This window comes from Macrobrachium nipponense, chromosome 26 (assembly GCF_015104395.2).
Source record: "Macrobrachium nipponense isolate FS-2020 chromosome 26, ASM1510439v2, whole genome shotgun sequence".
Lineage (NCBI taxonomy): Eukaryota > Metazoa > Arthropoda > Malacostraca > Decapoda > Palaemonidae > Macrobrachium > Macrobrachium nipponense.
Window position 1 is genome coordinate 25,743,236 of NC_087215.1, and position 26,898 is coordinate 25,770,133.

At 39.6% G+C, this 26,898-nt stretch overlaps 1 protein-coding gene across 3 annotated transcripts in view; it reads right to left on the minus strand.

Annotated features, from left to right (window-relative positions):
• Positions 1-2,940: 2,940 nt before the first annotated feature.
• LOC135200079 (cholesterol transporter ABCA5-like) overlaps positions 2,941-26,898 on the minus strand; it is a 271,083-nt gene continuing 247,125 nt past the window's right edge. For all 3 annotated transcript variants that reach the window (XM_064228374.1, XM_064228377.1, XM_064228375.1), the window contains exons 30-32: positions 13,894-14,028; positions 12,692-12,843; positions 2,941-5,906 (exon numbers count right to left, since the gene is read on the minus strand). In XM_064228374.1, coding sequence (XP_064084444.1) covers positions 5,794-5,906; positions 12,692-12,843; positions 13,894-14,028 — 400 coding nt within the window. In that variant the 3' untranslated portion in view covers positions 2,941-5,793. The remainder of the gene's footprint in view (positions 5,907-12,691; positions 12,844-13,893; positions 14,029-26,898) is intronic.

The following is a 26,898-nucleotide window of genomic DNA, read 5'->3' on the forward strand; positions in this document are numbered from 1 at the left end:
CTGGTACTGCTTTTACATACATATTATAGTAAAGATTTTACTGCCTCTTCATCTCTCCTCAGCAATACCACGACGCACGATAACTTAAAATCATTCATTCATTATTCCTAAAAACTATAAACGCTACCTCCCTCTACCTCAAGTTAGCTGTGTGTCACCGCAATGACGAATGATTTTGTTAATCATTTGTGCTAAATTTTACTGTGAAAAGCTTTGTTCTTTCACTTACTATTTTGTTAATATTGTTCAACTCAAGGTCAAAAAAGTATAGGAGGTCTTGTCAGCGCTGACCCAAAATAAGCTTCTGCCAGGTCGAGAGCGTGATATCAACTCAACCTCGCCCAGGCTCAATTAAGACTTTTTTTTTTTTTTTTTTTATTGCACTTGATTGTTTTCATACTTTATCATTACGTTAAATTTATTGAGAGATTCCCTTTTCATGTGAACTGTTATTGCTTTTACATACATACAGTAATATTTTAACTCTCTTTTTCTCTCCTGAACATATCAACTCTTTTTCTCTCCTCAACATAACGCTCGCTCGTTCAGTCTCAAGTCAGCTGGGCGTGACGTCACCGCGGTTACGTACGATTTTATACATCTTTTATGCTAAATGTTATATTGAAAGCTAAATTTTATATTAAATTCTTTATGCTTTACTGTATTTTGTCGCATATTGTTATCATTAAACTATATATTGTAAATGAAAAAATAAATCAATACAGTTTAACTTGTAAGACTCAGTAGGCCGTCGAATACAAGTAGCTATAAACTAGATAATCAGTCAGTTCGAAGTACGAGCGTTTGTTCGACAAACGTTACAAAATTTTCTCGAAAATTTTGTTTGAAAAACGGAAAGTTCGACATATAAAACGTTCAACAAACGAGGTACCACTGTATAATAAAAATAGATGAATGGACCGCGTCTGTAGGCTTTAAATTATCCATACATAAGACTCAAGAAGTTGTGTTTTATAAAAATAAAAAGGGTAGGAAAGGTCTAGAAATAGATTTAAAAATCAGGAATCATATTATTACTATACCAATTGGCCAAACTGCAAAGTTTTAAGGATTAGTATTTGATACTTACTTAAACTGGAAAGCCCACATCTTCTTCCCAGCTTGTTCCCATTTTTATGTGGGGTCGCCGTTTCGGATGAGCCATTTCCATCTATTTCTATCCTGCGCTTCTCATGTAAGTCTCCTCTCACACAGTCCTTCCATCTCTTTCTTGGTCTCCCTCTTCTTCTTCTTCCTTGCACCTCCACCCCCATAGTATGTCTCCCAGCTTGGTCCTCATCTCTCCTCAACAGGTGTCCATACCATCTCAGCCTCCCCTCCTGCACTTTCTTTGATACTTCCACCACCTTAGTCGACCCCCTTATGTAGTCATTTCTGATCCTATCCTCTCTTGTCACCCCATACATCCACCTAAGCATTCTCATTTCTGCCCCATCCAGAGATGCGGGTCATGTGGAATTTCTCCCCTCAGGAGAAGTTCTACTTTCTCCGAATCGTAGCTTTTTAGCTAAAAATGAGGATCCCCTTGCAAGGTGGGCTCCTTGGAAAGTCATCCCACTTCCGCAAGATCCTTCTCTCTGCCCAGTATCAACTTTAAGAGCCTTTCTATCTCGTACATCCTCTAGATCCTCAGGTTCTCTCTTTATGAGAGAAAAAGGTGGCACTTTATCAGTGAAAGGAATCAGACAACAGATCCTTTACTTCATTAAACAAGCCAACCCTGATTCATTTCCAAAAGCACATGACATCAGAGGAGTAGCCACCTCAATTAATTACTTCCAACATATGAACTTTGAGGATCTTAAAAAGTATACTGGATGGAAATCACCGACAGTCTTTAAACGTCATTACCTAAAGTCCTTGGAATCTTTAAAATTTTCTGCAGTAGCAGCGGGAAACATTGTTTCTCCTGATACTGCATAGTAGTTGTAGTATAGATCCAGGTCTCCTTTCTACCTACCTCGTCCAACATGCCTCACCCTATTGCCATGCTACTCGGAATACTCTAGCCTTAGCCGCTAGAATCATATTGGTGGATTGTCCCTTATTTTTTTGCTAGGGACATCCACGTTTATGTCATATAATGTACTTCAGTGGTTCTACCCTTATTTTTATGCTAGGGTAGAACACAATGAGTTTGTATATTTTGTAAATATCTTAATTAAGTGAATCATTCTTTATTGTTTTTGCCATTACACTATTATGTATTACTATGTCTAATATAAGTTAATTTTAAGTACTTTATATTGATTGCTTTCTTTATCATACCATTGTTTAGGATAAGTTAGCTTTAAGTACTTTGTTTGTATACTGTAATGTCCCTGATTCACTTATATTATATATCTCTTTTTTACTATTGGGTTTCATTTGTCCTTATTCCCATCTTGTCTGTTTCTCTGGTACTATTTCATAGGCCGACACGAGCTGAGCCCAGAAAAGGGATTTTGACGTAGGAAAAATCTATTTCTGGGTGATTGGCTCGTGTCGCCCTATGAAACCCACCCTGTTTTCTTTTACCCACCCTGCAGGACAAGATGTTCATAGATTAAGGATGACCACTAGGGGCGCTGCTGTCCGTGGCGTCGGTAGTAGTAGTAGTAGCGGCCGCATCACCCTTTAGTATCAGCTCTCTCTGGTGGGGATTTTATGTTGGAAGGTCTAAATGGTGAATGACTCGTGGTAGTGATCCCACTCGCCTATATTCCCATACCGACACTTCTTTTATAGAGTGAGCGAGTCAGTTTTACTGACATTTTCTTAATTTTGTTTTTCTCTGGTAATTTTAGATTAATTTTACCTAGAAATAATGATCTTAAGGATATTTCATAGGGCGACACGAGCCAATCACCCAGAAATAGATTTTTCCTACGTCAAAATCCCTTTTATTATACAGTATTGAAAGGATTTAAAAAGAAGGTACTGAAAAAATAATTATTTATGTGTGACAAGTAATCATTTATTACATTTAAGTGTACAATGATTAGTTTAACAAAACTATTAAAAAATCTGGGCTAACATGCTAGCCCATTGAAAATGTTTATTAAAAATCATTTGAAACTAATGAACACAATCTACTGTACACAGAATGCCCTTTTGACTAGATTACTCTTATAATATCACTAAATTTTTGTATCACATTTTTGTGTTTTTCATAAAAATAATCAGTGGTATTTTGTTGATGTGATGGCTCAAGTTGTAGAAAAACAATTTTAATCATGACCAATCAAGAACAGTCACCTACTCCTGACACTTCACAATAGTCAGGATACCCGGTGAGTATATATCATACTTAAATGTAAGAATGCCCTTAATCATGTCAAAAAATATGGCTTAATGGTATACTTATAATATTGTTTGTTTTTATAACCCTGTAAGTATACTTGAAATCACATTTAAAAAAATTACATATACAGTATACCCTTTATGTCAACTTCCTTTACTAAGTAAATACAATTTTTGACTCATGTACTAATAAGACCTTTGGGTAAGCTTATTTTACTGGATAAATGTAATCTTTAACCCATGAATAAAAAATTTTTCTATTACCATCAATGTAAACACTAATATCATAAATCTAAAAAAAAATTACCACTTAAAAAGTAATATGTACAGGCATACCATTCACTGTTATTATGCAGTGACAAAATTCATTGCACTTAATTTCCATTCCTTACATCTGTTTAATTATCACACCTTGTCTCAATTCCAGACAATTTACAAAAATAATCAAACACCAGTACCAGTATAAATTGGTGTTTTAATCACTCTTGAAAAATGCTCTCTATGCCAACTGATTATGCTAAGGCCAAGTAAGAATATAGAGGTTATCAAAAATATAATTTACTTTGTTTTAACTGACAAGTAAATTTATAAATTCCAACCACAAATCTCTAGCTAGTTAATTTTCAAATTTCAGCTACTATACACATATCCTGTATACTAACAAACTACATAATTTTTAAAATATCTTAAAATTATAAAAAATATATATTTTTAGTCTTGCATAATTTAAAAGTTTTGTGCTTAAACAGAAATGTTGAACTCAATTCAAATTTTTTTTTAAAATGCTGAAGTCAGTTCACCTTAAAGTAAAACCTTATTCACAACCTCAGCAAATCAAACAACCTAAATAATAATTAAATGCATAAAGGTCCAGGTGATCCAGCCCTTGTTCAATTAACACTTCTTAAAAGGAAGACTGTAGTAACAGTGTTTGTAAATCTGATAATTTCACTTCAGTTTAAAATATTTTAATAAAAAACTCAAAGATATCTAAATGGCAATCATAATTTATGAAAAATTACTGTACGTATACCCCTATAGGGGAGTAGTGCCATCAGCACACCTTGTGCAGTGCACTGTAGGCATTACTTAAGGTTTTTTTACAGCATCCCCTTGGCCCCTAGCTGCAACCTTTCCTTTCTTTTACTGTACCTCCATTCATATTCCTTTTCTTCCATCTTCCTTTCCACACTCTTAGTGAAATTTGCCATAACTGCTGGAAAAATCAAAGTGATTTTTTTCTTTTTCCAAGGCAACCACATGAAGCCAAACATACTGTAATGACAAATCACTCACTAGCTTGTCCACCTTGAATTTGTTTTAGGGGCAAAGTTTGGGAAACTTATTTGGTCATACCTTGCCTTATGTCGTTTCCAGTTACCTTAAGTTGTTTCCAGTTCTGTAGTTTTCAACTTTCTGGCAATTTTTCTTACATAATAAGAAAAACAAAAGTCGCTTGCATCGTTATTGGTTGTTATAGGGTGCTTAGGATTGATTTGGGTGTTCTTTACATAAATATGAAGGAAAATGTATATCTATTGTATTTTTATTACATAGACAGTATGGATTTTTTTTATATTTTTTTGACAGCAACTACTGATGATGCTGCAGGGTGCTTATAGGGGTATAGATCCTTTGTAAGGCGCTTAAAGTTTAAGTTGTTTTTCTACTTGATGTGCATGTTTTGAAACACATTACATGTTATGTGAGGTATACCTGTACTGTAATAATTATAGAACAAGAGAATTCACCCTCAGCCATTATTTACACATGTTAATACCATTGAAATCAAGGTCTCCATTCCAATTTTTAGAAACTTGGTGCTTACTACACGTATATCCTTTGCAATACGTGTATGGAGTTAAACACCTAAACTGAAACGTTACCTTGCTATGCAACTCCTTTATGACAGTTTATGAATATTGAAAAAAATAATTTTATGATAATAAGACTATAAATGTTTCTGAAAACAAAGTATTGCAGCATGTTCCGGTATATACCAGCAGTCTCTGGTTATCGGCGGTCTTGGTTATCAGTGATCCGGTTTTATTGTGCTTGTCTAGCGTCAATGGTAACTGAATTTTCGGTGCCAATATGCGCTGATCCTCTCTTGTCGGCGGAGCACAGCCTCAGATTGGCACTGGTACGGGAACAGAACCCCCGCCAATAACCAGGGACTGCCTGTACAGCCATTTGGTAAGTACGTAATAATTTGTACAAAAAACTAAATTCTAGCTCAAAATCAATGACTGCTTCAAGGAAATACTTTACAAGTGTTTCACACACAAAAGTATAAATGGAATGTAAATTTAAGTACAGTAATAAAGCTCATAAAAAACTCACAAACTATTCTCATATAAAATATTAACATTGTACATAAAATGTTCAACTAACTAGTGCATCATATTACAAGGATCTTTTATATTTAAATAAATAGAATATGAAACTACATACTGTGTCATGTTACAAGGAGCTTTTGAAATTATAAATTTACTCGCCACAAGGACTGTCATCTTCCTCTTGCTCCCGAGCAAACTTCAGAAATACCTGCTCTAAGGTTGTCTGGCTTAAGGCATACTCCAGTAACAAGTTCCTTCTCTTTGCTGAAATAAATCATAGTAAAATTTAATTGGTATCCTCCAGATGTTAAAAAATAAAATTTTAGTTAATGCCTGTTTTCAGTTGTATTATGATTAATAAATAAAGTACAGTAGCTGTTATATTACATTAACTAAAAATTTGAAACAAATCTGCAAATTGTACAAGTTCATAAAACCAGCAAGTTCACATTCCCCCTAATATCGATAAGGCAATATCAATTTTTAAACTATCATGGATTATTATTTTTTTTTTTGGGGGGGTGTCTATCAGTCCTCCAATTTGACTGGGTGGTATTTATAGTGTGGGGTTCCGGGTTGCATCCTGCCTCCTTAGGAGTCCATCACTTTTCTTACTATGTGCGCACTTTATTTTTATTATTATTATTATCATTATTACAAATGTGATTTAAGACTAAAATATCTAGTCTCTTAAGGCATCCAGGGGGGGAGACACTTCTTTGTCAGCCATAGTTTTGCTGATTCCCAAAAAACTTTGCATGATGAATCTTCATACATGCTGGTTATCCACAAAGAAGTAGAAAGGGACATCTTGGAAGATATAATCAATGATATTTCCAAGCCATGCAGAGCCTTAACCATCAATATCCTTCAAGGAAAGTGAAACAAGGTCTGTTAGTGGATGCACTTGAAGGAAGTACTATTGCTTTGCACAATGTCACTTATTTATAAACTTCAGAATCTTGGAGTGGTTGAATTTGTTTCAGGATTGAGGATTTCCTTACAAATAGGCAACAACGAGCTGCTGTTAATGGGATCTTTAGCGAACCAAGACCTATTGTGTCTGGAGCTAACACAGGGTAGTGTTCTTGGTCCACTGGTTTTTAAAGTGTTTACAAGTGACAGGGTTGATGGTCTGGACAACAAGATTGTTCTGTATGCCAATGATGCAACACTTGTGGGTGTGGTCAAGTTTCCACTAAACAGAAATGAAGGTCCCCTCAGACTCAATTGGGACATGAACCAGATCAGTGAATGGTGTGGTCAGTGGGGTGTGAGGCTGGACTCCAGTAAGATGAAGACACCATTGATTAGCAGATCTTGTAAAGATTTTCCACCCTATCCTTTCCTTCAGGTGGTTGGGACTCTGGTGCTGAATGAGCCTGAAGCTTTAACTATTCTAGGTGTAACTTTTGACTCACATTTTACTTTTGAGAAATATTTAATGAAAGTTGGGTATTGTTCCTAAAGACCTCATATATTTATGCCAGTAATCAAATCAATGCAACCTGTTTTAGGTCATTTGTCCTTCCTTTACTAGAATACTGTTTTGCAGTGTGGATATCTGCTTCTACCAGATATTTATCTCTTGTAGATGGAGTTGTTCGTGGTGGTAGGATTCTGTTTCCTAATACAGGCAGTCCCCAGTTATCGGTGGGGGTTCTACTCTGACAGCATGATGATAAGCGAAAACCTCCAATAACTTCCAATAACGAGAGATCGGTGCTTCTGTCAGGTATGTATCTGCGCCAATACTAAATTATCACCACTGATAAGTGTAAATCGGGGCATGTTGACACCGAAAATCACCAATTTTCATTCGCTAGACAAGCCCCGAAAAGCCCTCTGTACCTTCATTCTTTCAAATGAACACCATATTCTTTAGAAGCTTGAATTTCAAGTCAATGGTCCCTGTGGGCTTGTTCTATATGAATATGGCTCATCATCAATAGTAATAATAATAAATAATAACAATAATGATAATAATAGGAAGGACAAAGACCCTCTTTTCAAGCGTGTTTTGTTGAAAAGGATGGCTGCATTATCAAAATTGATTTTAGATATATTTTTCTGTATAATTTGCCTTTCTTCCACATCACTATTGGTCAATAATTTGCCAATGTTCATATTTCAGTGGATATTAACTGCTAGGGATATAAACAGCATATTTCTCACAACAGAAATTCTTTATTCGCTAAAAAAGTAGGTTATTGAAACCTAGGGTGGATAAATCCATAGACTTCACCATATTAATGGTCCTTTTTCAGTGGTATTTCTTTTTCTGATGAGTATTTCTGGTATTTGCGGGACTTTTTCTGTTGACATATTTCTACCAGCCCATTCGTTGGTTATCTTCTGGATAGCTGAGATGAATTGAGACATGGCATGTGGCAATATTTATAAGGCATTTTAGCTAGTGTAAAATTTTGATTGGTGGCCACAGGCAATTGAAAATGGGCAATGAACCGGGTAAAAGGTCGAGAGAGGGCAACCGCAACTCTCACCCAGGTGGTTAAGAAAAAGACTGAATGCGATGGCATGGGTGCATGGTCCTTGACCAGTTTTCACCTGATATATGCACAGATTCCTTGCTTTTCATCTACGATTTAACCGGATCCAGCTTGGCGCTAGAAAAATATCCTATTGTAAAGACCAAAGGTTTGTTTGTGTATGAACACCAATCAATATTAGGTGCAAATATAAAGTATTGCAAAAGGGAATATTGATGTCAAGATTTACAGATTATCAAACAGCAATAGATGATGTTAATGAAGTTGCTATGAAAACATGCATACCTGGAATAAGGATCATGTAATATAAGTTCTTATTTGATGCAAATTGGAATAAGTTCTTATTTGATGCAAATTGGAATAACTAGAGAAATGCCAGTTAGGAGGACCTGCTTCCAATTGTTTTTTGTTAGATGTGCTCAAGCTTTAAGCAGACAATAATACAAAAATATGATATGATAAAATAAGGTTTCATTTATATTTACCAAGCAATTACACAGCTGCAAGCTTCCTACCACGGCAGACCAAAATTCAAATTTTGGGGTGGCGCTACCATCGCTTGTGTAGGGTGATGGAGACCTGGCCACTTTCCAAACTGCCAGGTACATCAAAGCAGAGATTCCAATTCGTTTGAGCCATGATGTCCATCTGTGGGTAGGAGGGAGGGCTCTGACTATGTAATTGCTTGGTAAGTATAAATAAAAGCTTATTTTATCATAAAAATCTGGCATCCCTACGTTTCCAGCAAAACTACCTCCAACGTTCTGCATCGCCGTAAACATTGAAGTTGTTGACGTAGCCGCGGCATTATTTCTCATAAAGTGCAAGCCAGGGGGATGAGGAACATTCAGCGCTGCCGGACTCTGCTGGAATCGTAACGCCATATAATGTGACAGCAAACCCTCCAAGGTTGGTACGCCTGGTAGGCCTAGTGCCGCCCACGTACCTTCCATCCTGTGCGCGTCGGGAGCCAGCACCTGGAACAAAGATGGCGATGCTCCCCCCCTCCCTGCTGGGAACAACGGAGCGTAAATATTACGCATAAAATTACCCAAAACCCATCCTGGAGATTCCGATAATTAATCGCTAGGAGAAATCAAAGGGGTATGGAACAAATCAAAAGCAGGTGGTGAAACATATGGAGCAGTCTGGTGTATTGCCGATACAAAAGAAGCTGGCAACGCTTGGTCATCCAAAGATGGCGTCGTCTCCTTTCTCTTGTACTGGCCTTTCTCATAAAAGTTCCTCCACTGTTCCACCGACCAACCGCAACAAACAGAACAAGGATTAGTAATTGTACATACATTTTCCCTACATCTACTACACGTTGGATGAGGATCCGTCGACACCGAAGTTAGGAATCTTGAACACAAGAAAGCCACTGACTCCAGGTCATTTCCTTTGTCTTCTCTTCGAAACAGAAGAAGATCCCAATGGTGAAGCAAAAATCTCCATCTCACCACATACACACTCTTACATATCACACCCACACTGATCACACTCAGAGAAAGAAAATTAACAAGAAAAATGAGAGTAAAATGGATAAAAACGGGCAAACTAAAACCACTTTAAAACAGATAGACAGTAAACACGTCCTATCTTAAAGGCGGTAGAAGAATAACTGGTGGGTCACAGGTCGCCTAGGGCATTCTGGGTAATACATGTCCCGTGACCTGGTATAGATGCCAATAGTCCCTGGATCTCACAAGTTTAATTTTAATTCTACGGGTTTCCAGCTTGGCGCTAGTAAATCCTAATGTTAAGACCAAAGGTTTGTTTCGTATATGAACAAATATGTTTATTTAAGTGACTTACCAAGCAATTACATTGCTGATTCTACATTGAAAGGTGGTGGGATCATGGACATAGTCTACTCCAAAACATTAAATGAGATAATGACTTTGAATGAAAAGAACACTACTAGCACTGGTCCAATGCTACTTGTATCTTACCTAGTAAGAGAGCTACTGCAGGTGATTACTGCCTCTGGCCAGCACACATCTTACTCTGTAGAGGGTGTGGCAGTATGGTCAAGGGTTGCCCCTACTTCAGTGAGAACTTTGGCATCATGGAAGTCCACCGATTACTAATAAAGATGAACAAATAATACCCTTGCCCTGGACAAAGACCAGATTAAAAAACACAATGCTGTCACATACACCAAGCCTGAAATATCAATACTCTACCATTAAACTGGAGGGTACTCCAGGTACAGTGTACCCCCAGACTTCCCTTCGACTCAAAAACCTTAAAACAAGGCAGAGGAGGAATAAATAGAGGGACAGAGAGCCCCTATGCTACCTCTCTGAACACCATGACAGCCATGAGTACTACAATTTTCAAAGACAGTTTTGACAACCTTAAAATAATTTGAGGGGAAAACTGACTTGGACCTCCAGGAGGTTGCTTGAAGAATCGAAGACAGGAACATATTGTGTCGAAAAGCAAGGTTAGTGGCAATTGCCCGAACCTCATGAGCATTCACTTAAACAAGTGGAAAATCATACTCTTTATCCTAAGAGTGGGCTTCCATAATCAGACTCTTCAGGAAAAATGAGAGAGCATTCTTTGAGAGTGGATGAGACGGGTTCCACACCAAACACCAGAGACTGTTAAGATAGTATCTCAGGGCCCTCACTGGACAAAATAGTCTCTCTTCTTCTGGCCCTAGAATATCCATAAGATTCTTAAGGATGAATGAGCGAAGCCTTGGATTGGAAACATCCTCATTTTTGGTGTGGAAACCAAGAGAAAGAGAGCAAACTGCATCCCCTTGTGCAAATCCCACTCTTGTCAATCACCTGGAGTTCACTAACACGTTTGGCAGAAGCCAACGCTTCCAAAAAGAGGGTCTCCTTGGTAATGTTCCTAAGGGAGGTTGAGTGGAGAGGTTCGAAAGATGACCTTCAAAGCTGCTTCAATACAACGTCCAAATTCCAGGCGAAGACACCTTGCTAACTTGGAGGTTTCGAATGATCTTATGAGATCGTTAAGGTCCTTATTAGCAGACAGGTCTAGACCCCTATGCTTATAAAACTCAGTTCAACATAGCTCTATAACCCTTAATTGTGGAGGGCACCCAGACTTCCTGGATTTCATCATTAAAAGTAAAAAATCTGCAATCTGGCTTACAGATGTTATTCTGTGTAAACCATCCTCTGAAAACTGTCCACTTTGACTGGTAGAGCTTGCTAGAAGCAGCTCATCTGCATCAGTGATAGCTTCTGCAGCTTGTCATGAAAAGCCTTTTGCTCTAATGAAGCTCCTTACAGTATGAATCCTGTCAGGACCAGACCAGACAATCCTTGATGGTACCTGAGGAAATGTAGCTGTTCGAGCAGTGAACGTTTTTACAGTAGCAGCCTTGGAAGTCCAATAGTAGACACAGTAGGTTGGGAAACAATTCCTTCCTTAGCCAGAATGGAGCCACAAGAATCAGGGAGACATTCTGGTGTGATGAGACTTGGTTGATGATCATCCTGAAGGGAGGGAAGGCATACGCATCCAGTCTAGCAGTGTTGTGTCCGTCACCCCACGTTAGGGTCCGGATGGAGGGGGCAACTGCCCGTGGGCAAACCCTACCAGCCTCCCTTGGACCTCCAGTATGTCTTCACCCCCGGTGTGGGGGAGCATGACAGGGACCTTTGTTTAGGAAAACTGGTGGGATGGATAGCCACCTCCTCAACATGCACAACACTGTCACCTTGCACTAACACAAAGTTTTCTATACAAAAGCCTTTAAAAAACCTAACTTCATCAGTGTTCACTAAGAAATCAAACTTTTTATCAAACCTACATTCGAGACTGGCACTATTGTCGAGGTTAGCAGCACAGGGAGCTGGTAAAGGAGTAGGAGAGCTCAGGATGAGAGACAGTATGAATAGAAGGGGAAGAAATAGCACAACCCTCAGCCACTGAAGGCAAAGGAATAGCCTCTAAACTAGTCCTATTTTCGGCTCTAAGGGCCGCTTTCTTCTTCCTATCTCTCAAGTTTTCAGAATAAGACTTAAACATTTTCCATTGCTAGTCATCCCATATCTGACTTTGGAACAAGTAAGCTCTCTATTGCATTCCTGGCCCCCTACATTTCATGCACTTAGTGTGAGAATCATAATTAAGCTTAACTAGCTTAGTCATACATCCTTCGGTGCAATACTGAATACCAGAAGAACTGGAGTCAGACTTGATAAGGAAAAATTGTAATAAAGTTAACCAAAGGTAACTACAATACAAAGCCACACAAAAGTGAATACTTCACCAATAACAGGAACCAAAATGTCCCAAAAAATTATGAACATTTTGTCAGCACAAAAACCATCAATGTTAGGAGCCGGCAGAAAACAAATGCAGATCTCCGCTGTGTTGTACCTGGCGGTTCCGAAAGTGAGTGCGTCTCTGTCACCTACACAAGCAATGGCAGCACCACCACAAAATTTTCACTTTGGTCCACCGTAGTAGGAAACTTGCAGCCTTGTAATTGCTTGGTAAGTCACTTAAATTAAATGGGAATTCAAAAGGAGCAAAGGCAGTGCTTCCTACCTTCCTCTAACATTGAGAAGCATCCTGCTAAACTTGTGACGTCATCTTGAGGAATCTTGTAGACAATGCGCTCATCAAACTGCTCATCAATAACTGCATTTGGGAAAGCTTCAGTAACCATGTGGCTCATCTCATCTTTCCTACGTTCCACTCTGAAAGATATATATTCAACTTTACGTACTTTGGAATGCAGAACTTACACTTTTGGAAATATATTCTAAGGCAGCAAATAAAAAGAATACAGTGGACCCCCCGTATTCGCGTTCTCCGGATTCGCGGACTCACACATTAGCGGATTTCTCTCGGGAACGTTTCCCTGCATTATTCGCGGAAAATTCGCGCATTCGCGGTATTTTTCTATGAGAAATATCCACAAATTCCTGGTTTTTGTGATCAATTTCATTATAAAATGCACTTTTTGTGATAAAACTATTAAAAAAACAAAGTATGAAAATTTTTAGTGGTTTTTCTTAAGTTTTAACTAACGAAATAGGCTGTTTTTAGCGCTTTTATAGGGGTTCCAAACATTCGCGGATTCTAACTATTCACGGGGGGGTCTGGTACGCATCCCCCGCGAATACGGGGGGAACACTGTATGTATACTCAAAATGCAAATATGTATACTCAAAATGCCTGATCCCCCAAATTTTTTTCTACACAAAATTTTCTTGTTGCATACTGCTGGCAGTTCTTTTCATCTTTTTTTTTCATCCATGTCATGCATTCTCACCCCTGACTGCTCAGCTAAACTGATTGTCTCGTCACAATTTTTACACTTCTTGTTGTAATATGTCCTTCAGGCCCCTTAACAAGTTTGGAAATGTGACTCAGCAGTCTAATTAAAACACTGTATAATACCTGTATTTAATTTTCATATTTATGGAAAAAGCAGAGCTATTCTCATGTTTAACTATTAAATTTTCAAAAACATTAATATAACTTTGCAAAGAGCTAATATCAGTACTTATACGATCACAAGTAACTTTTTTATATATTGTAACCTTATGAGGTGTAAAAGAATACACGAAAGTTCTAGGTACTGATGCTTTTCATTTTTCCTTCTGGCTCTTGATATACCAGTACTTATATGTACACTAAATTTCTTTTTGTTCACATGTATGCCAACAGCTCTTCTAAGGGAAGGAGAGAGTATGAATACAATAGTGACAGAAAATACATGCATAAATAACTGATACACTTACCCATCTCCTTGTTCTGGACTCTCAGAAACACCACCAATTTCACTCACTCTCAAAGATGTACGAGTGTTCAATTTGAGCTCTAAACTATAACCACCTCCATATTTGTTCTTCAAGTGTTGGATAGCACCAATGCATCTGTAAAAGTGACATCTCATAATACATAATGACAATGTTGTAACAGCATACTACCAATATTTACATATTCATCTATTGGTAATGAATAATCACACATTAATAAAAAATTTTCAATATGAAGTTAACTGTGCAACAACAAAAACCCAAATCAGTTTATGAACTTAGATGAATATAATTACTGATGTCCATACAAAAGTGGGATCATTATGTAATATTAAAAATGACTACTACATAATGCATACATGTAAATATTTTTTAACTATAATTAACCATCAAACCTCAAATTTCAAAAGGTTTGGGTTAGCAGATTTCATTATTTGTCAAATTTTCAAAACTAATTAAATGGAGTATTTTTGTGGAGCACTGCAGCTGTTTCCACAAACCTGCAGATAACTTGCATCAACTAAAAGTATAAAGAAAACTATATACTAATGCAAAAATTCCCAAAAGTTACAGTTCACATAAGAATGGATTGAATGTGGGCTTTGTCTCAGCTCCCATCCTCACTCAAGTCTCACACAGTGATTAGTAGCAGGTATTCACTGTTCTTGTATCTTTAGCGTGATGCAGCTGAAGAACTTTGGATTCAATCATAAGCAAAAAGATTAAATACTCCTGGAGCTGCTAAAAGTGCTATGAAGAGGCCAAAGAAGGTGAAGAGATTAACTTCATTAGATTTCCTGTGCTTACAGACTCATACTTTGAGGTTGCTCACCATTATGGCATCATAGACAATTGCAAAGAACATAAAAAAGGAAAAGTCAATTTGTGCAGCTGTTGCTACAGCTACACTGGCAAGTGCAAAAATAGTGTCATTTGCAAAATCTCAAAATCCCCCTCTCTCTCTCTCTCTCTTTCTCTTGTGGAAGCAGGCATCCCAATACCACCTTACACAAATTTATAATATGGAGGAGTGATATGGTAGTTATATTTGACAACATCTTTGAGGGTTGTGAGAGAGAGAGAGAGAGAGAGAGAGAGAGAGAGAGAGAGAGAGAGAGAGAGAGAGAGAGAGAGAGAGAGAGAGAGAGAGAGAGAGAGAGAGAGAGAGAGAGAGAGAGAGAGAGAGAGATAGTGTGTCGTTGGGTTGTTTGTAGTTATAGAGAATAATTGAGAGATTACATGTTTTTGTATGTTTGATATGTTGTGTTTCGTGTTTGGTGTTGCTGGTTGATAGAATGTAAGTGCATATGTGTTTTTCTGAGGAGTGTGAGTGAGCGAGTTATCGAGAGAGAGAGAGAGAGAGAGATCATAATTGGTGGATGGGTCATTAGAGTGTGGAACTGCTAGTTGGCGGGTGGTTGAGTTCGTGTGCGGATTCGGTCACCGGGGCAGGCGGTAGAAGTCTATGATCAGAGTCGGTTATGAACAGTCGTAGTAGGCAGTGGTCTTGGAGATAAGGCAGTCTGTTGAGGGTCAGTTGTTATTGTGTGATTTGATTGATTTTGGTGTTGTATAGTTGTTGTGCATGTCTGTTTGTCTGGTTGTTGTTGAGCTCAAGTGCCTGTTGTATTTGATTTTGTGTTTTGATGTTTGTGAGGTGTTTGTTGGAGACAGTGTTGGCAGTTGTTTGTGTGTTGATTTGTTGAGTTGTCTTGATGTGATTGGTGTTTGTTTGTGTTAGTGATGTTGTAATTTTTTGTGTTGTGTAATTTTGATGTTGATTGGTGTTTGTTTGTGTTAGTGATTAGTTGTATTTTTCTGTTGTTAAGGAATCTTGATGTTGATTGGTATTTGTTCATGTAGTGATTTGTTGTGTTGTTTTTGAGTTGTTGTGTGGTGTTGGTGCTTGTTTGGTTCTTTGGTATTAGTATTCAGCAGTTATTGGTCTGGTGCTAGGTGCCAGTGGATGAGTTTGTGCCCCGATGACCACATCATTTTTGGCGCCCAAACAGGGACTGCTAGTGTGGCAGCTGCAGTACGATTGGTATAGTGAGTTGTGTGATTGTGAAGAAAATAAGTATGGAAGGTTTGACTGAAGTGGAGAGGCTGAGGGAGGAGTTGCAGTTGTCAAGGGAAGCTAAGGAAAGATTGGAAGTAGACAATGAGAAGTGAAGGGTAGAGTGGGAGGAGCTGAAGAGCGAGTTAGAGGAAATGAGAGGAATGCTAAGGAGGGAAAAATTAGAAATGAAAGAAGAAGTGAAAGGAGCGGAAGAGAGAATGGTCAGAAAATGGATAAAAAGTTCGGAGTAATGATGAATGCAGTGCAGGAGATGATGAAGGGATTCATGGGAGAGGGAGCAGTTGGTGGGAGGCTTCCTCTTGTGACGGGCCAGGAGTGGTAAGGAAAGTGAAAGAGAGTGGATGAGAGTGCAAGTGATGAAGGAGATATGATTATAGTAAGTGAGGATAAGAAAAAAGGGAGACAGGATAAGGATAGGAATGAGGCTAAGGATAAGAAAGGGCTTGAGAAGAAGAAGAAGAATAAGGGAAAGAAAGTTAGTAAGGATGATAAGACAGAATGTGAAAGGAATTGAAAATGTTGGGAAAAAGGAAGAGATAAAGAACAGAATGAGAATAATATAGATAGTGGTGAGTGGGAACAGGTAGGTAGAAAGAAGAAGGGTAAGAAGAGCGTAATCAAGAGCATGGATGTTAGTATGGAAGTTGATTCATTGTTTTCGGAGGACGTAAATATGAATCGGGATGGAAGCAGTGGAAGTGAAAGTGAGCGAGTATATGTATGCCAGTTGGAGACATTAGCTAGGAAAAAGCTTGGAGACTAGGGAATACATGAGTATAAGGAGTTAGTGAGGAAGTTGTTAGCGACTGTGCCTGAGAGATTATGTGAGTTTATAAATCTGAAACGTAAGGAGAAAATGAGATGGATGAATGAGAGGTTAACATGGAATGATATTTTAGATAGTTGGGGATTACGAACTACATAGGTGTAGGAAAAAGAGCAGAAGTGTCAGTGTCTGGACCGAAGTAAATGAGGGTATACCTAAATTTAAGAGCTATAGGGAGGCAGTTTTAGGAGGTCTGAGGCAGATGGCAGAGCGAGTGGTTGATAGGAGCGTTAGAGCAAGTAATGTAAGTGTGGTGAAACCTAAGAGAGATGGAAGTGCAAGTGTCGGAAGGTCAGGGTCAGTTAGTTGTGAACAAGAGCAGAAGTGTTATAGATGTAGGAAATCAGGGTATAAGAAGAATGAATGTCAGTGGGTGTTAGGAGCTTGTATCGGGTGTGGGAAGATGGGTCATTTGGTTAGTGAGTGTCAGAGAGACTGAAACATAAAATGTTATAGATGTGGGCAAACAGGGCATATAGCTAGTGGATGTTGGGGTACCCATATAAACATGGTTTGGGGAAACTGGAAAGAATGGGCATTATGCTAGGATGTGTAAAGAACAGTGTGCAAAGTGTGCTGAATGTGGAATGCAAGATCATGTAGCAAGTGTGTGAGGGCGAAAGAGAACAAGTCAGGCTGGGAATTTGGGAAACTAGGTGTTAAGGGGATTTAGTTGGGTGGGTCCTCTAGTATGCGACAGTGTGTTCAGGAGAATGCAATGAGTGAATGGTTGAGGGTTGATAAGTATGAGCCGAGTGTCCGTGAATAAATGGGTCTGGGAGATCGACAGTTAGTGTTAGTAGAGTATGGAAGATAGAAGAGTGTAGAGAAAGGGAATGGAAGGAAGAAGCGTGAACAGCATGATAAGGGTGTTAGTGTTAGAGTACAAATGGTTGATAAGGCGTGTAATACGAATGACTTTGAGGGAATGAATGATACTTATAGAGTGTGTGGGTTTGAACTGACAGGGATAAGCGAGATCTCAGTGGGAAGGGAACCGAGTAGTAAGGAAGTAGTTGAAAGTATGGATGAATCTATGCAAGAGTTTGACAAAAGTATGGATGTACTGAGTGGTTTGGTAGCAGAAATAAGGGAGACATTGGGACCAGAGCTAGAAGGTGTAGATGAGGTAGTGAATGAGATTTGGGAGGATAGCAGTGAGGGAGATAATGGGAATCTGAATGAAAGTGGTTTAGTAGAAGTGAATGGAGTGTATGAAGGTCCTCAACCAAGATCGAGGCGGCCTGCATCTGAGCATCCTTGGGTGTTCCGAAAGGCAATATAGTGTGGGTGTTGTGAGTGTAAGGAGATATTGTCAAATGTAATGGGGGAGGTAATATGGAGGAGTGATATGGTAGTTACATTTAACAACGTTTTCGAGAGAGAGAGAGAGAGAGAGAGAGTCATTGGGTTGTTTGTAGTTGTAGGGAATGATTGAGTTTAAATGTTTTCGTACGTTTGATGTCGTGTTTCGTGTTTGGTATTGCTGTATGATAGTATGTAAGTGCGTATGTGTTTTTCTGAGGAGTGTGAGTGAGCGAGCTATCGAGAGAGAGAGAGAGAGAGAGAGAGAGAGAGAGAGAGAGAGAGAGAGAGAGAGAGAGAGAGAGAGAGAGAGAGAGAGAGAGAGTGTAATTGGTGGATGGGTTGTTAGCGTGTGGACTGCTTGTTGGCATGTGGTTAGGTTTGTGCACGGATTCGGTCGCCGGAGTAGGTGGTAGGAGTCTATGATCAGAGTCGGTTATGAACAGTCGTAGAAGGCAGTGGTCTTGGAGATAAGGCAGTCTGTTGAGGGTCAGTTGTTATTGTGTGATTTGATTGATTTTGGTGTTGTATAGTTGTTGTGCATGTGTGTTTGTCTGGTTGTTGTTGAGCTGAAGAGTGTCTATTGTATTTGATTTTTGTTTTGATGTTTGTAAGGTGTTTGTTGGAGACAGTGTTGGGAATTGTCTGTGTGTTGATTTGTCAAGTTGTCTTGATGTGATTGTTGTTTGTTTGTGTTAGTAATGTGTTGTATATTTCTATGTGTTGTTTTGTAATCTTCATGTTGATTGGGGTTTGTGTTAGTGATTTGTTGTACTTTTCTGTTGTTAAGGAACCTTGATGTTGATTGGTGTTTGTTCGTGTAGTGATTTGTCGTGTTGTATTTGAGTTATTTTGTGGTCTTGGTGCTTGTTTGGTTCTTTAGTATTAGTATTCGGCAGTTATTGGTCTGGTGCCGGGTGCCAGTGGATGAGTTTGTGTCTCGACAATCATATCCAGTGGACAGCACAACATCTAGCCCTGAGTGTGTCAAGTATATGGCGAGTGCATGTGTTCTGAGAGTTTTGGGTTTTCTTTATTTCGTAGAACCAATTGCCGTGCGCGTAATTAGTAACATACGAAGGAAAGTGTGGCTGGGGGAACTATTTGTCAGCCATGTTTGATAAATTAAATGTGGGGAGATCTTGTTGCTTGCTTTGCTTTGCTTGTGATCTTACCACAACAAGGTAAGAAGAGGGAACTAGCTCAACAGACTTCAAACGCAGCAAAAGCTGGTTTGATAATTTCAGGGAAAGGTTAGGAATGTAAAATTTAAAGGTATGAGACGCAACTTCTGCTGACCAAGGGTCCCAAGAATTTCTGGACCTCAACAAGAAACCTACAGAGGAGCAAGAATATTTACTCTAATATAAACAAGAATGCCACAGAAGACATTTATAACTAAAAAAAAAAAACACCAGGTATTCAGGCAGGAGAGAATTTTATCAACACAGCTCTTATTTATTTAACTGCTCATCCCCAAGCTTTTGAGAGAAATGACATATGGTTATACTGAAATCATATTTTTATAACAAAATAAGGTTTTGTATATACTTGCCCAGTAATTATAAAGCTATTAGTTTCCACGTATGGCGGCCTAATTCAAATTTCGTGGGTAGCGCTTCGATTGCTCAGTATAGGTATACAGTGCAGTCCCCCAACAGCAATACTAGGAACGACTTAGCTAAGCACTTCATTCTGTTTTATACATGTCCATCAGAGGGGAGGCGGTTGGGCTCCGATCATATAATTACTAGATAAGTATACACAAAACCTTATTTTATTGTAAAAATATAATTTTGTATATGAGACTTACCCCGTAATTATATAGCTGATTCCATATTGAAAGGAGGTGGGATCATGGACATATTCTGTTCTAATGTATTAAGTCATGTAATGAATTTGAAATAGAAAAGTCGATAGTATTGAAAAAACACTTGTTGTTCCTATCAGTTGAGAGAGCTATGCAGATGAATACTGCCTCTGGTTGGTGCTCATCTTAACTTGTAGTGGTGTGGCAGCAGAGCCAAGGGTCGCCTCCTACTTGGGGGAAACTTTGCAGTGAGGGGAATGCTCCTACAGCTAGCAAAGTATGATATGTGCCCGCCCTTGCCCTGGGCGCAGCACCAAAAATAAAACAAGCAGAAAACACTGAAACCTACACTGAAATAAACTCCAGACCCATCCACTTAGAGTGGTAAGTGCCCCAGGTACACTATACTCCCTGGCTCTCCAAACTCAGCACCTTACTGAAAAGGTGAAGATATAATAATAGGCGAACATACTGTGCCAGTCACTAAAAATGGTCTCAAGGTATTGAAAAATTTCGACACTTTTTAGGCCTACATAAAAAAATATAATAAGTGAAGATCGCTTACACCTCCAAAAGTTTAATAGCAGAATGTGGGTGTCAAGAGCAAATAATGTCAGAAAACTACGGAAGTAGAGGCTGTTCATACATTCTTAGCTTTGCTTCAAACTAGGCCAAAAAACACTCCACAACACTGAGTGTGTCTCAAACATGAAGTCCACATGAAATGGAAGATGGGTTCTGGGAGGAACTCTTCTCTTTATACCTTGAATGCTGAGCTATCAGGGCAGGCAGAGTCTTCCAACATTCACTCCAGTTCAGGGTGAACACCTAGTAGTTGAACACTTTACGAGTTAGATAAAAGTATATAGAAGACAAAAACTGCTGTGTTTGTCTGAAAAATCATTCTGAATCATCACAGTGGCCTATGGATCAATTGCAACGAAGCAGAAGACTTACAGACTTCTGTTGTACCATGGGGTAAACATACAGAGATAATGAGTCTAATGAGACATATCTCTGTCTGACGATTCTCGCAATGGCAAATGTGGAGCACAAAACAAAAACCATAAGCGAAAATCTAGAGGCAATCAGAGATTAAGTCTGTGATGGCTGGGCATAGATTTGAATTAGGAGTTAACCCTCGACAGAGAAGAAACAATACTAAGACGAACAAAATCTTAGTGAGAGGGCAGTACTCTGCTCCTCACTCAACTCCAAAGGCTGAGTTGCCTGGTTGGTAGCATATTCCACCTTGTAATGCATTCATCTTATAGAGCTATCAAGTGCACGACAAATACCCTCAAGCACCTACATGTTAAACAAAACGAGGGAAACTCTTGGGAGGCCCGAAAGGCTGTCCTGAGTTTCAGAGTAACTAAGAGAAGGTACTATTCACCTCGGTCACACCAGACGAACTAACTTACAGGTATGCACCTATTACTCGGACGGCGCAACTGATAACAGACGCATGTTGCGAGGAGAACATACAAGTATATTCGTATGCTCCTGTTGATCGAGCATCAGCCTAATTCTTCTTCACTTTGAAGAGAAAAAGAATAAGGACTGGAAGCAAGCCTCCTTCATTCTCTAATGACGAGGGCAAAGGTGAAGCTTCCCTACAGTGATAACAGGACACCAAAGACGACTAGTTCATGCTGAACTGTTTGTTCCCAAAACGGGAACACTGGAGAGATCCTAAGATCAAACCAGGAACATAGGCTCTTGCATCTGAGCCCTGGGGAGTATACTCCATAGAGTTCCTGTTATTCCCTTGTCCAGCCCAGTATAACCCAGATAGTAGAGGGAAAAAAGGAGAGGAGCATGACTGTTCGTGCCTGCTCTTCTCGGTACTAGTGGGAGGGGCCAATAATGTGCACAATCATCAACTTGCAGTGATAGCAGCAATCCAAAGACTTGGGAAAACGTATTTGCCTCACCAAAAAACACTTCCTGAAAGGAGAGCAGAGGTTTTTTCCACCAAATGGAGCATTCTCTTCCTACAACTGGTTCGTTTGCAGGAATGTGAGCGAGAGTCGAGTGGAGCCGACTGCACCAGTAGTTGGCGAGAACTTACCACTTCTCACCAAGCATCTGTCTCCGTGATCAGAACTTAATGAAGAGGGCTACACAGAGAACCTCTTCCTCAACTTGCATGATGTCCTGTTCAAGTGATAGCAAGGGTGTGGCACCTCAGATGGCACAGAGTGCCTAGACAGGGACTGGCGCTCGACAAAAAACGCCCAATACAAGAGAGATCCAAGCACCTAGGCACCAATACCTGGTGCTCATCATGAGAATCGGTACTATTCTGATATGTGCATAGGACAAAAATACTTGATAAGGCACAAATATACCAACGTAGGAGCAGAGATCCAATCCACTTCCTCTTCAGCGGACGACAAGTCGGTATCTTCACCTTTAAGAGCATATACGTAATGATAAGGCGAGCGAGTCGATACACCTGGCTGTGAACGCCTGGGAGAGGACTGGCTATTGGAAGCAAGAGGTCACTTACGATGCTTTGAACATCTAGGCGGTAGCATAGGCCATACGATATTAATACTAATTAAGAAAAATAAGTAACTTTTCCTGAATCCAATGACTACTGAGCACCACTCGGTGCCATTCAGTCAAAACCTATAAATGCATCACAAGTTCGACCGAGGGGGAAATCCCCCATCGGACTCCCTTTAGTCGAATCAACTGAGTAGCAAATCAAACATCGACGGATATTCGAATCAGCTGAGCCACGAGTCAAATATCGACTGTGAGTCGAATCAGCTGAGTCATGAGTTAAACATCCACTGTGAATTGAATCAGCTGAGTTGTGAGTCAAACATTGACTGTGAGTCAAATCAGCTGAGTCGTGAGTCGAACACTGACTGCAAGGCACTGGACAAGCATGACTGCAAGGGTACGAAGCTTCATCGACTAAAGAATACCTCTTCAGAGGTAGAGACCAAAAAATCATACCATCAATGTGATCCATGAGGTGACGAACTGCTGGAATAGGACGACAACTGTGCTCTAAAAGATACGCCTTTCCAGCAGTGTTCAATCAAAACCTATTAGTGCATGACAAGTTCGACTGAGGGGGGAAAAAATACCCTCCCTTCACATCCATCAAGACACCTTTTCAGTGACTCTCTGATGATACCTGGAAAAGGCTTCAGGTTCGACAGAGGGGGCAACTACCAGGGAGAACCCCCCTCAGACTCCCTTTGACTTCTCGGTGCAGAGGAGCAGGACAGGGACTTTAAGTCTAGGAGATCCTAGGGGCCAGATAGTCACCTCCTTTAACACACATCCAGAAAGACGCTTTTCCAACAGCTGTCTGTCGATACCCGGGACCGACAACAGGTTCGACTGAGGGACTTCGTCTACCTGTATGTAACACCCCACCTCCCTTAGACCCCCGGTATGTCTTCTTCCAAGTGTGGGGGAGCGGGACAGTGACCTTTGTTTAGTAAAATCGAGGGACAAGTAGCCACATCCTCCACTGCACAAGACTTCACTGTTACATTGATAAATTCATGATAATTGAAATAAAATGCTGCCATAGGTATGGCAAGGAAGTGATGGGGTCAGGTTTTGGAGGCGGGGAGAGTCGGTAGGCGACAGATGCCACCACCTCTGGTAACCTCGGTTACTGATTACTTTCATGAAAATAATAGATCCGTAGTCGATTACCAACTACATAGGTACTTTATGTATCACTACAGGAAATTCTGGCATCTAGGCCTGAAAAATTCATAATGTATGAATAACATTAGCATTTCATATACTCAAACATATATTTACAAAATAACGTAAATGTGTATAACCTAAAAAAAATAATTTTATATCAACAAGTCGTTTTGCATTAAAGTATCAAAGCCAATCGAACTCTAGTAAAGTAAAAACACTACTTATATTCTCTAATTAGTGATAAATGAATAAAACAAATATAATTTACAAATACTATATGAATTAGCATTTTATATATTTAGATATATGTACAGTGGTCCCCTTGTATTTGCAGGGATGTATACCAGATCCCCTCGAATAGTTGGAACCCCTATAAAAATGCTGAAAATGGCTATTTTGTTAGTTAAAACTCAAGAAAACCCAACTAATAATTTGCATACCTGGTTTTTTTTAATAGCTTTGTCACAAAAAGTGCATTTTATGATGAAATTGATAAAATCCAGGAATTTGTGGATATTTCTCATAGAAAAATACTGCAAATGGGTAATTTCCCACAAATAATGGGTAGATATGGTCCAGAGAGAAATCAGCAAATCCATGAGTCTGCGAATCCGGACTGATACATATATTCATATCACCAAGTAGTTTTCATATTAAAGTCTCAGAGCAAATTCGACTCTAAATATAAAAAAATATTTACAAATAACCAATTACTCAAGAGAAATCATTAGTAAAATTATCACGAATTCAAAGGTAATTGAAATCAGTAACCAATTACACACCACAAATTGACTCAAAATGGCCTGTGCTCCAGTCCGCCAAGCAAGCCGGAGGCTAGTAGCCAGGATGTAGAACGTTCACAAAATACTGCCGAAACATAAACCCAGAAGTTAATACTCGACTGACTGGAACATCAAGGACCCCCATAGGCAAACATTAACACATTCTCTCCTTACTACTTTTCAACCTCCACCACTTCCAGTCTCTGCAAAGGAAAGTGATGAGTATTGCAGGCACGGTAAGCAAAAAAAGTTTTGGCCTAAAAGAATGTCATAATATTCACAAATTACTTCAAGGTAACTATATTTACTGGCAACTTGCAACTACTATAATAGCCTATGGCTGGTAAACAAAATTCCAAAGGCAAGGTATAACCTATGGGAATGATGCAACATTCAAGCATTACTTTAAAAGTACTAATTATTAACCGGCGACTTCCACGTAGCCTAATCAAGGTAAGTAAATAATATATGCAAAGATTTTGGGATAAAAGAATGGAATAACATTCCAGAATTATTTTAAGGTGATTATTTACCGTTGTCTTGCTACTAGCCTATGGCTGATAAAATCTAAAAACAAAGTTTGGCCTACAGAAATATGTAAAAATGTTATTGTTATAATACAATTAAGTTTGTTCATACTTACCTGGCAGATATATATATAGCTGTATTTTCTGAAGTCCGACAGAATTTCAAAACTCGCGGCACACGCAGTGGGCGGCCAGGTGGTAGTACCCATTCCCGCCGCTGGGAGGCGGATATCAGGAACCATTCCCATTTTCTATTCATATTTTATTAATGCCCCTGTCTCCTGAGGGGAGAAGGGTGGGCACTTTAATTATATATATCTGCCAGGTAAGTATGAACAAACTTAATTGTATTATAACAATAACATTTTGTTCATGCCATTTACCTGACAGATATATATATAGCTGAATCCCACCTTCGGATGGTGGGAAGAGACAGAATAGGATTTATAGGAAACTTAAATTAAGTAGATGATGTATATCTTGGTTCCTCACCTGTTAGCAAAGTAGACTCTGTGATTACTGTCACTTAAGCCTGCTTTTGCTTAATCAGAGTTGCCAGCCAGGTGAAGACCTGTAGTGCTGGTGCGCTCTGGATGATCTGTCAACGGGGACGTGACCTCAACGTGACAAGACCATCGAGCCATACATATGAGGGCAACGAAGCAACAGACCACCACCTGACCAACTATCCAAAGACCCCTTAAAAACTAAACTAAGGGATGGGAGATCTTCACACAAGACTCACCACAACCTAAAAACACAACAATAAAAACTAACCTAAACCTAACTAAGGGATAGGGAAAGAGCTACCTCCAGCCCCCAAGACTGTGTCTGCAGAAACGTATGGCCCAAGAGAATTACAGTCATCATAAATCGTTCTCACATCCCTTAGGTAATGTGAGGCGAAGACAGAGTTGCTCCTCCAAAAGGTGCCATCAAGAATGTCCTTGATTGACATATTCTTTTGGAAGGCAAGAGAGGTAGCGACAGCTCTAACTTCGTGAGCTTTCACTCGTAAGAGGCTCAAATCAGTCTTCTGGCAAGATGAATGAGCCTCTTTAATGACGTCCCTCAGAAAGAAAGCAACAGCATTCTTAGATAAAGGTAACTCTGGTCTCTTCACAGAGCACCAGAGATTACCTGAGGGACCTCTTACCTCTTTTGTTCTATGCACATAGAACTTGAGAGCCCTAACAGGGCACAGGGCTCTCTCTGGTTCTTGGCCCACCAGACTTGACATACCCTTGATCTCGAAGCTTTTCGGCCAAGGGTTAGAAGGATTTTCATTCTTTGCCAAGAAAGTTGGGCTCAAAGAGCAGACAGCGTTGTCTCCTTTGAATCCCACTAGATTTTAAGAGATCATGAATGTCTTTGTTGTCAGAAAGGTCCAGGCCTCTGTGCCTAAAAACCGCTGACAACATGCTCTTATATCCCTTGATGGTAGGGACTGCTAATTTCTGCACATTCCTGAGAAAGAGCAGAAAATCGGCTATCTGGTTCACAGAGGTCGTGGAAGAGGAAACTCCCTCCTTTTTACACCATGCCCTGAAGGAAGCCCACTTCGATTGGTATACAGCTTTTGTAGATGCACGTCTTGCATTTGCGATTGCTCTCGCTGCTGCTTTCGAAAAACCTCTCGCTCTGGCCAACTTTTCGATAGTCTGAACGCAGTCAGACCCAGAGCGGAGAGGTTTTGGTGATACCTTTCGAAGTGAGGCTGTTTGAGTAGATCTTTCCTCCAGGGCAACGTCCTTGGAAAGTCTACAAGGAAAGACATGACCTCTGTGAACCATTCTCTCGCTGGCCACATCGGGGCGATAAGGGTCAACCTCGTCCCTTCTGAAGCCGCAAACTTCCTCATGACTTCCCCTATGATCTTGAATGGCGGGAAGGCGTACAGATCTAGGCCCGTCCAATTCCATAGCAACGCGTCCACAGCGATTGCTTCTGGATCTAGGACCGGGGAGCAA